General features: G+C 32.9%; 1 protein-coding gene and 2 long non-coding RNA genes across 3 annotated transcripts in view; all 3 read left to right on the forward strand.

Moving 5' to 3' along the window:
- LOC142225557 (uncharacterized) overlaps positions 1-873 on the forward strand; it is a 102,371-nt gene extending 101,498 nt beyond the window's left edge. Inside the window, exon 3 of the long non-coding RNA XR_012719324.1 lies at positions 332-873. This is a non-coding gene — a long non-coding RNA (uncharacterized LOC142225557). The remainder of the gene's footprint in view (positions 1-331) is intronic.
- A 5,301-nt stretch (positions 874-6,174) lies between these two features.
- On the forward strand, positions 6,175-6,770 carry LOC142223022 (uncharacterized). The gene is made up of 2 exons (XR_012718494.1): positions 6,175-6,409; positions 6,467-6,770. It is a non-coding gene; the product is annotated as an uncharacterized LOC142223022 (long non-coding RNA).
- A 1,627-nt stretch (positions 6,771-8,397) lies between these two features.
- Positions 8,398-9,545, forward strand: RpL13 (ribosomal protein L13). Its single transcript, XM_075295341.1, has 3 exons — positions 8,398-8,525; positions 8,771-9,027; positions 9,086-9,545. The coding sequence occupies exons 2-3, from the start codon at positions 8,785-8,787 to the stop codon at positions 9,476-9,478; spliced, it is 636 nt and encodes a 211-aa protein (XP_075151456.1). The 5' UTR covers positions 8,398-8,525; positions 8,771-8,784; the 3' UTR covers positions 9,479-9,545.
- Positions 9,546-10,076: the final 531 nt, after the last annotated feature.

The following is a 10,076-nucleotide window of genomic DNA, read 5'->3' on the forward strand; positions in this document are numbered from 1 at the left end:
TTTTCAATACTTATTTGTGCAACGAAGTTCGTGGTCAATTGCAAGAAATCAAAAAATGGAAATTTTTTCACAAATATCCAAATAGTTTATAAAAATAGGTAAGTGAAAATAAAACATGAAATAAAACTTTAAGGAAGTCACTAAATGTATATCTCTTTGCAGAAAACTAAAATTATGGATTCTATGTTCTTGAAAACATTACAAAGCTGACCGATGAAAAAATGGTGGACAATTAACGGGAACTGCTTCAAATAGTTTATAATAATTGGTATGTCAATATGAAATTAAATCAACATTTTAGAGAAGTCACTAAATTTAAATCTCTTTGCAGAAAACTAAAATCTTTGGATGCTACATTCTTGCAAACATTAAGAAGCTGACCAATGAAAAATGAGTGGCTTATCGACAAGAAAAAGTTTCCAGAAACATTACAAGTGCAACCAATTAAAATTGTTAAAAACAACAAATTGTTGAAATCAAAACTTCTGGATGAAAATGTGCATCACATCGTCAGTTTAATTCATATGCTATTATCAGTTTAAAATGGATATTTTGTGAATTCCTCCTGCTGGAAGTCAATTCTAACACGCGGTCCAGTACGTTCCTAATTTCAAATTGCCCGCAGGTTAATAAATTTTAATGCTGTTTTATGACACCAAAAGGAAGGAAATCGAATTATGAATGCAAAAGTGTTTACTAATAATGTTTATGATATTTAAAGTTTTGTTGTTTGTTTCTTTTTTGTTCTTATTTGTTGATATGTTTAATAAGATCATTATTTATCAATTGGTATTGTAGTGTATTATGTAGTGTAGTGTATTATTATATATTTTATTTTGATGAAAATGAATAAATTATACAAAATTCATAGAATTTTGGTTTTGACTTTCAATTTGAAGTGGGGATATCAATCATACAAACTGAGGTTGGAAAGGTATTTGCAACGATGTTAATTTTGAATTTGACTCGTATCGAAAATTGTTTGACAAATTATTGAGTAGCGATGCATTTCAATTTGAGGATAACACTTGAGATATTATTGCTAATGTGTTGAATTTCACTGTTGAGGGTAATGTCTGTTTTTTGTTGAGAACACGATTTTCTCAACAATTTCTCAACTTGAATATTACCCTAATCCTTTGAAAAAATGTTTGAAAAATTGTTGAAATTTAGCATTTTTCAAACGTTTGTGTTTATTGGGTATGTTCATTCTTGCGAAAAATTTTTATAGAAACCATTATTTCGCACATAAGGTAGGTACTATGTTTATTGCCACGAAAAAAAGTCCCTAAATCATTCTTTCGCGTTGAAAAATGAGAGTGTTGACACTAGATTTCGAAGGAAGAAAACAGCCATTTTGGAAATATTTCGCGTTTATTTCTCCGAAATTTTGTTGACAACATCGCCAAACGTCATAAAATTATTACATATGTATACGCAGCAGCTGATTAGATTGTTTACACACACGCATTCATGATAATTGTTTTGAAAAGTTTTTTCTACCAGTTTTTAAATTGTTTTGCAACCAAACCTCACACAGCACTGGACACTAATAATTGTTAAGAATAAAACGCCAGCCGCTCTACTCCTGGTGTCTTACCACATTCGGCAACAGCTTTAACGACATGTGGTACATTGTCGTCTTCTTCAGCTTTTCCAAATGGATACCGTCAATTTGTAACGCCCATCTAACAAACATATAATTCCGGTGTTATGCTAACTTTTACATCATGCGCAGCAATGGACTCATTCATCAACAAACTTAATTCGTTGGTATCCACAATATCTACACAATCGCATTGCAATACCAGCGGACAAGAGTGTACTTATGCCCATGCTGTTGCCGCCTCACTAGCAATTTCAAATCCAGTGGTCACCACCACGGTTCCCACAAAGGATAATAACGCCATTTTATTTGCCAATGTTGTTACCTCGGGGGGAACAACATCATGGGGTGACCAGTTAAAACACATACACCATACAATAGCTATAGTCAAAGTGAAACTTTTTGTTCAATCAACATAAGCCTATAACTCACGTTCAAGGGTAGTTCCTAAGCAAAAGTCACTGTTCCCGACTTATATTTCGCAAGATAATTCGTCACAAAGGGATGTTAGTGTTCTATACCAGGAACTCTTCGTTGACTGAAATTAATACATTGAGATGCAAAGTGGCTGGTTTACTGAAGAATGTTTCTTGTTATACTCTCCCAATGTATAATTTTATAACTATTTCAGTCACGTTATAAAATTCAACCAGTGTTTTGAATCGATAAAATGCAAGATATATGCATAATTAATTTTTGCATTTTATTTTTGGAATATAGCAATTTATTCTTGTGATTCCATTCGTAGCTACCATAGTACTGCAACATCAATCGCACTGCCTTCTTTATAATTACGGTGCACGGCCAGCATTTGTGTTTATTATCCCTATACCCAGTAAAAAGAAACGATTGTAAAATGAAATTCACTAAATAGAACTTTATTTTGTTAACACTTTTCTATAAATTTCATGTTATGTACATTATTTCTATTCTATCATGTAGTAGGGAGCCGGATTTATTACGAAAACACCACTCCAAGTTATTTTTATTTCGTCAATCGATCTTATTGCATTTTTAAATAACAATGCGAACCACATTTGTATTGTAATTTCACACAAATCATTTGAATAAATAAATTATTTCTTAATTCACATTGCAAATGGCGCCATGTTTTGAAACTAACTAATCTCAACATATGGAAGGATTTAACACGATCTAATTAGGGACTGTGCGCTTTAGGTCAGTTTTTCAACTCGAAAAAAAACAAAGTACCACAAATGAAAAAATATTTCGGTAGTTTTTCGCATTTTTGGTTTTGTATGGGATTTCGCTGCGGAAACCGAACATAGTACCTACCTATAGAAAGCGGTGTTTATTTAGGTAACTTGGAGCGCTATTTAAAGGGAGCGATATTGAATTAAGTTGGTGGTTGCTGTTTGTTATTACAAAATTAATATTTTATTTTCCTTGGGCAATTGATCTGCTGCTCCTTCGATCCTTTGTATAGTTTCGGAACAAAAATATAATCCGTGTTTGTGTTATAAACCCACACAAATATTTTTAATAAATAAATTATTTCTTAATTCACATTGCAAATGGCGTCATGCTATAAACGTCAGTTTTTCAACTCGAAAAAAAAAACAAAGTACCACAAATGGAAAAATTTCGCTAGTTTTTCGCATTTTTTAATTTTGTATGGAGTTTCAACGCGAAAACCGAACAGAGTACCGGCCTTTACGCATTGTTCCCAGGCCAATTCACTGAGACAAGGATACCGTTCGCTTATGTAGCGGAAAAATTTCGCCCCATTTGTTTTGTTGTTTTGTATTGATGTCTGCCTTAGGCATATATTTAACTTCAAATAACTTTTTGTTCTTTGTAATAAACAATTGTTGGCTGAAAACAACACTACACATACACAAAATGTCAACTTAAGTCATCTGCCATTTTAGTTTGACATTATAATTATCATGGGGGGTACACACGTTTGCTCGTGACTTTACCTTTAATTAATATGCCTTGTTGTTCTTGTAACAAAAAATAAGTTACTGTCATTATCTCCTTATTGTAATGATCGAATTGCAACCAACCATTTCTCTGGGTGTACACAAAATCAAAGGAGTAGAAGATCAATTGCCAAAGGAAAAATAAAATATTAATTTTGTAATAGCAAGCAGCAACCACCAACCACAAGGCATATTAAAGAGGTAAAGTCATGCAATCAGGTGACTAATATCGACATTAATCTTGTCAAAGGCTTTGTTTACGTTTAGTATGTTTGTTTACATTCTTTGTGTACATAAATATTACAATACAACAACACTACACATACACAAAATGTCAACTTAAGTGACCTGCCATTTTAGTTTGACTTTCTAAATATCATGGGGTGTACACACGTTTGCTCGTGACTTTACCTTTAATTAATATGCCTTGCACCAACCACATATACAGACACACACACATATGTATATTTGAATGTGAATTGTGTATGTAAAATAAAATATGTGTTGAATAAATATAAATTAAATATTGGTTTGATATAGTGCAACTTATTTGCTAGATTTGTATTGTATTTTTTCAATAACAAAACTATTTTCTAAAAAAAATAATTGCACATTCTTCTTCTTTTTAAATATAGGGCTAGGAGTATGTGTGTGTTTGGGTGTAATAACTTACTAATTCAAAATCGCTCCCTATTAAATAGCGCTCCCAGTTACCTAAATAAACACCGTTTCAATGTGCGAAATAATGATTTCTATGAAATTTTTCGCAAGAATGAACATAGTACCGGCCTTAAAGGCCGGTTGAAACTCCATACAAAACCAAGAAATGCGAAAAATTAGCGAAATTTTTTCCATTTGTGGTACTTCGTTTTCTTCGAGTTGAAAAACTGACGTTTATAGCATAGCGCCATTTGCAATGTGAATTAAGAAATAATTTATTTATTAAAACTATTTGTGTGGGTTTATAACGTCAACACAGATCACATTTTTCTTCCGAAAATATACAAAGGATCAAAGGAGTAGCAGATTAGTTGCCCAAAGAAAAATAAAATGTTACCCAATAAACACAGGATGAGCGTTTTTCAAATGCAACAACTTTTCAGTTTGAGGGTAAATATAATTTTCAACATAAATTCAACTTGACTTGAAATAGTTCATCTTCAATACATCTTCAAATTTTTTGCGAATTACTTGCAATTTGCCAAAATGTTGACGAAATCTTTGAAAAGGTGTTGAAGATAATATGAGAAAACTTTGACAAAACACTACCCTAAAATGCAACAAAAAAACCATGTGGTTTTCAATACTTATTTGTGCAACGAAGTTCGTGGTCAATTGCACGAAATAAAAAAATGGAAAATTTTAGACAAATAACCAAATAGTTTATAAAGTTAGATAAGTGAAAATAAAAAATGAAATAAAACTTTAAGGAAGTCACTAAATGTATATCTCTTTGCAGAAAACTAAAATTATGGATTCTACGTTCTTGAAAACATTAAAAAGCTGACCGATGAAAAAATGGTGGACAATTAACTGGAACTGGTGGACAATTAACTGGAATTTAAATCTCTTTGCAGAAAACTAAAATCTTTGGATGCTACATTCTTGCAAACATTAAGAAGCTGACCAATGAAAAATGAGTGGCTTATCGACAAGAAAAAGTTTCCAGAAACATTAATGCCCATATTCATAATAATTTGCTGAGAGTTTATCGAAGGAATTTGTATGGTAATAGTAGGTTTAAATTTTACGTTAACTTATATGAATATGGGGGTACAAGTGCAACCAATTAAAATTGTTAAAAACAACAAATTGTTGAAATCAACAACTTCTGGATGAAAATGTGCATCACATCGTCAGTTTCATTCATATGCTATTATCAGTTTAAAATGGATATTTTGTGAATTCCTTCTGCTGGAAATCAATTCTAACACGCGGTCCAGTACGTTCCTAATTTCAAATTGCCCGCATGTTAATAAATTTTAATGTTGTTTTATGACACCAACAGGAAGGAAATCGAATTATCAATGCAAAAATATTTAACATATTTAAAGTTTTGTTGTTTGTTTTTTTTTTTGTTCTTATTTGTTGATATGTTTAATAAGATTATTATTTATCAATTGGTATTGTAGTGTAGTGTATTATTATATATTTTATTTTGATGGAAATGAATAAATTATACAAAATTCATAGAATTTTGGCTTTGACTTTCAATTTGAAGTGGGGATATCATTCATACAAATTTAGGTTGAAAAGTATTTGCAACGATGTTAATTTTGAATTTGACTCGCATCGGGTAATTTTGTAATAGCAAGCAGCAACCACCAACTTAATTCAATAGCGCTCCCTTTTAAATAGTGCTCCCTGTTACCTAAATAAACACTGCTTTCTATGTGCGAAATAATGGTTTCTATAAAATTTTTTCGCAAGAATGAACATAGTACCGGCCTTAAGACATTATGTTCGTTGTGTTTTTATTATTATAAATGTTATATTTGGAATAATTTATACATTTTATTCAAATTAATAAACATCTAAGCAATCGTATTTTACTTGACCACAATGATCCTTTTACAACTATCTTAAAATTCACTTTTTCAAAGAGTTGAAGGAGATATTCCCTGCCAGCATTTCAAAGTTCCATTTCAACCTCATCGTTACCACAGACTCGTAAATGTCACTTCAACCATCATGAAAAGGTACATCAAAAAGTACATGCAAGTAATTTGCCATCCCTACTGTTAAAAAAGCCATTTTTTTGTGAAACGCCAAGCGCAACCAGCTTGTTATATTTTAATTAAATAAAAACGAAAATAAAGTTCTGAAAACATAGATTATACGCTTAAAATTGTGAAAGGTATATTGGTGAACAATTTGGTGATTTTCCAAATGGAATAAAGTGATTGTTTTTCAGATATTTTACAGACACGCTGCCTCCATGGAATAAAAACACTGGTTGATAGACGCAGCAACATGTAACTCGCTACTTGTAACTCAACATCATCATTAATGCCAAAAATTATGTTAAATGTAATGTGATAGTGGTATAAATGTTATATTTTTAAGAATTTGTAAATGTTTAATCAAATTAATAAATATCTAAACAAACGTGTTTTACTCGACCACAATGATTCTTTTACAACTATCTTAAAATTCACTTTTTCTGATTGTTTGGAGGGTCCCTTATTGGCGTCGTTCTAAATTGATCTATAAAGGCACCTAATAATTGCACTCATGCGAAACATTTTTGTAGTAACTTGGCGTGGTACAACTTCTCAATAGTGACGGCGCTTTTCCGACGAGTTTTTGATGTCGTATATGATTGTTTTCGACGTAGTGGGGATTCTCAAAAGAGTCCCCAAATTCAAAAAATGTTGGCAGGGTTATTGGCGTCGTTCTACATTTATCGAAAAAGGCACCTAATAATTGCACTCATGCGATTCTTTTTTGTAGTAACTTGGCGTGGTAAAACTTTTCAATAGTGACGGCGCTTTTCCGATGAGTTCCAATATCGATATCCAATATCGTATACGACTGTTTTCGACGTGGTGGGGATTCTAATAGCGCCGTCAAACTCAAAAGATATTGGCAGGGTATGTGCTAAATAATTACTTGTATACAATTATTCGTATGAATGAACATAGTGCCGGCCTTAATAACGAATTAACTTTCTTTAGTTCGTTCGCAAGGCTTACGTTACTGTCAAATGCTAGCATTACCAGATCTCAATTTTTTTCAATTTCCTGAAAAAGGCCCATACATTTTAAAAATTATTTTCCATAAAATTCAATCTGGCATCGCCGTTTATTTGGCAAACTTTTCCCGCATCTGATATTTGGTTTCGCTCAATAATTCTTTTAACAAATTAGCCCGCGTAGATATAAGATTTGTATATCCATATTTCGCGTAGATTTGTATATCCATATTTCTGCATTAATTACAGTTCAGTTATCCTTTTAATGAGTGTTACATTCGAAATGTACGTGATTGTTCGTGTTAGGCTTTCTCTTAAACGGTCTCTATGACGGTTATAAAGAAAATATAGATCGATATAAATCACTTTTATCACACATTTACATCAAAAGCTTTAATAAATTTATCAATTATTAAGTTTTTCCTTATTTACGAATGACTTTTCCACAAAACGAAAGGTCTTTACCAAGTGAGTGGTTTTGACATTTCAGTTCGACAAAATGCGAACGAATCGAGTTAGAGAAACCCAATTTTAGAGGTTACGTTACGTCTTCGTTCGCATTGACTTTCGTTTCGATTTTCGTTTAGATACCCCTTAGAGAAACCAAAATCAGCTGTTTTTCGTTTTGTATGCGAACGAAGACTAGAATTCGGATAGCAGAAATAGGCTGTAAATTAAAAGTACAAATATATTTATGAAGACGATTATATTTTGATCAAGTCTTTTCAAATAATGGATGGAAAAGATCCAAGGAATTGGTTGTATATAATTTTATATTTCTAAATTAAGGCCGGTATGCACCTCTAGCGAAATTTTCGGTGGCAAAAATTTATTTAAGTCTACAACAAAAAAACAGGGCTGTGTACACAAATTTTAAACCAGCTAATCGCTTTTAAAAATTGCGATTAGCTGGTTTACCAGCTTACGAAATTGTACGCTACCGAAAATTTCGTTAGCATAAATAGCAATGCATTTCTTATGGGAATGAAATTTTTCGCTAGAGGTGCATACCGGCCTTTAATTAATAAAAAAGTAACCTTGAAAATAAGCTGGTTTTCAACTTGAAAACTGAAAATAGTACTCAGCTATAGAGAAGACATAGTACCGGCCATATTACCTGATTATTTTTATCATGGTTTGACATCAGTGCAACTACGGTCTATTTAGTTTGAGGTTCAGAGTTGTAATCAAAAGTAATCTATTTAATGTAAGAATTTTTTGTTCAATATTTCAATGTTGGCTGCATTTTTCCTTTTTGGTTCGTTGTTGGGAAGGAAAGGTTCGTAAAAATTTGTGGCTGAAATGAAATATGATTAAATGCAAAAGTGTATCAATGAATTGCCATAAAAAGCACCTAGAAATGTTTTATTTGGTGTTCCTATATGAAACTTAAAAAATTTCGTGTTATCACGTATGAAATTATTGCTGATAAAGAAAGCCGATGCTGGGAACACGTGTTCACGTCATTGTACTTGTATTAATATTCCGTTCTGCAAATGCTCCATTTAATTTTATTTCTTGTAGACTAAACAACAAACATGGGTAAGGGAAACAATATGATTCCAAATGCTCACTTCCATAAGTGGTGGCAACGGCATGTCAAGACATGGTTTAACCAGCCAGCCCGCAAGATCCGCAGGCGCCAGAATCGTATTAAAAAAGCGAAAGCAGTGTTTCCCCGTCCTGCTGCCGGTCCACTTCGTCCAGTTGTCAGATGTCCCACTATCCGCTACCATACTAAATTGCGTGCCGGTCGTGGATTCACTTTAGAAGAGTTGAAGGTAAAAACAAGATCAATTTACAAAGTCTTATTTATTTATTTATTTTGGATGATTTCAGGGTGCTGGTATCGCTGCCGGATTCGCTAAAACTATTGGTATAGCCGTCGATCGCAGGCGCAAAAACAAATCGATTGAATCCCGTCAACGCAATATCCAGCGCTTGAAAGAATACAAGAGCAAATTAATTCTCTTCCCCATCAACGAGAAGAAGGTGCGCAAGGGCGAGTCATCTCTCGAAGAATGTAAATTGGCTACCCAACTCAAGGGTGAAGTTATGCCCATTAAGAAAGAACAGCCTATCCTTGAATTCCGTGAAGTCACAAAGGACGAGAAGAAATTCAAAGCATTCGCTACTCTACGTAAAGCTCGCTCTGATGCACGCCTTGTTGGCATCCGCGCTAAACAAGCTCGTGAAAATGCTGAAAATGAAGATCCTAGCAAAAAAAAGTAAACGGTTAGTTGTTACTAAACTGATATTTTAATAAAGATAAGGAGTCTTGTAAGAATGTGTCTTCTAATTAGATGTTTCTATGTTAGTAAAACAAAAGGCAGTAATTTGGGTACTATATATATAAAGGCCGGTACTGTGTTCGGTTTTCGCGGTTCCTTCAAATAGTTCCAATCAAATAATTTAACTCATCTGTGCAGACTTTTTTTATCTAGATTTCGTGAAGAGAGCAGCAATATGTTGATTTTCATTTATAAGTATAATTATTTTTGAAGTATTCGCAAAAATAATGATTTTCAACACGAACCCCGAACATAGCACCGGCCTTTACGGAAGATGTGTTTTGAATGCGCATAACTTTTTCATGGGAATATGTAGTTGGAATGAGTTTTGCTTGACATTGGCGCAATTTTGTATCGATGTGACATCTTTGTCAACTTAACTATTATGAATACTAGAATTACATCGGGACATAGGTGATCAATCGTTTTCTTAAAAACAATCGTGACTGTTCTGGTACACACATGTATCGCTTTCGTGAGGTGTCACGCTTAAGAGGTAATCTGGACTACACTTTACACCGTCACAGACCTGAAAAATT

Source organism: Haematobia irritans, chromosome 2 (assembly GCF_050003625.1).
Source record: "Haematobia irritans isolate KBUSLIRL chromosome 2, ASM5000362v1, whole genome shotgun sequence".
NCBI lineage: Eukaryota > Metazoa > Arthropoda > Insecta > Diptera > Muscidae > Haematobia > Haematobia irritans.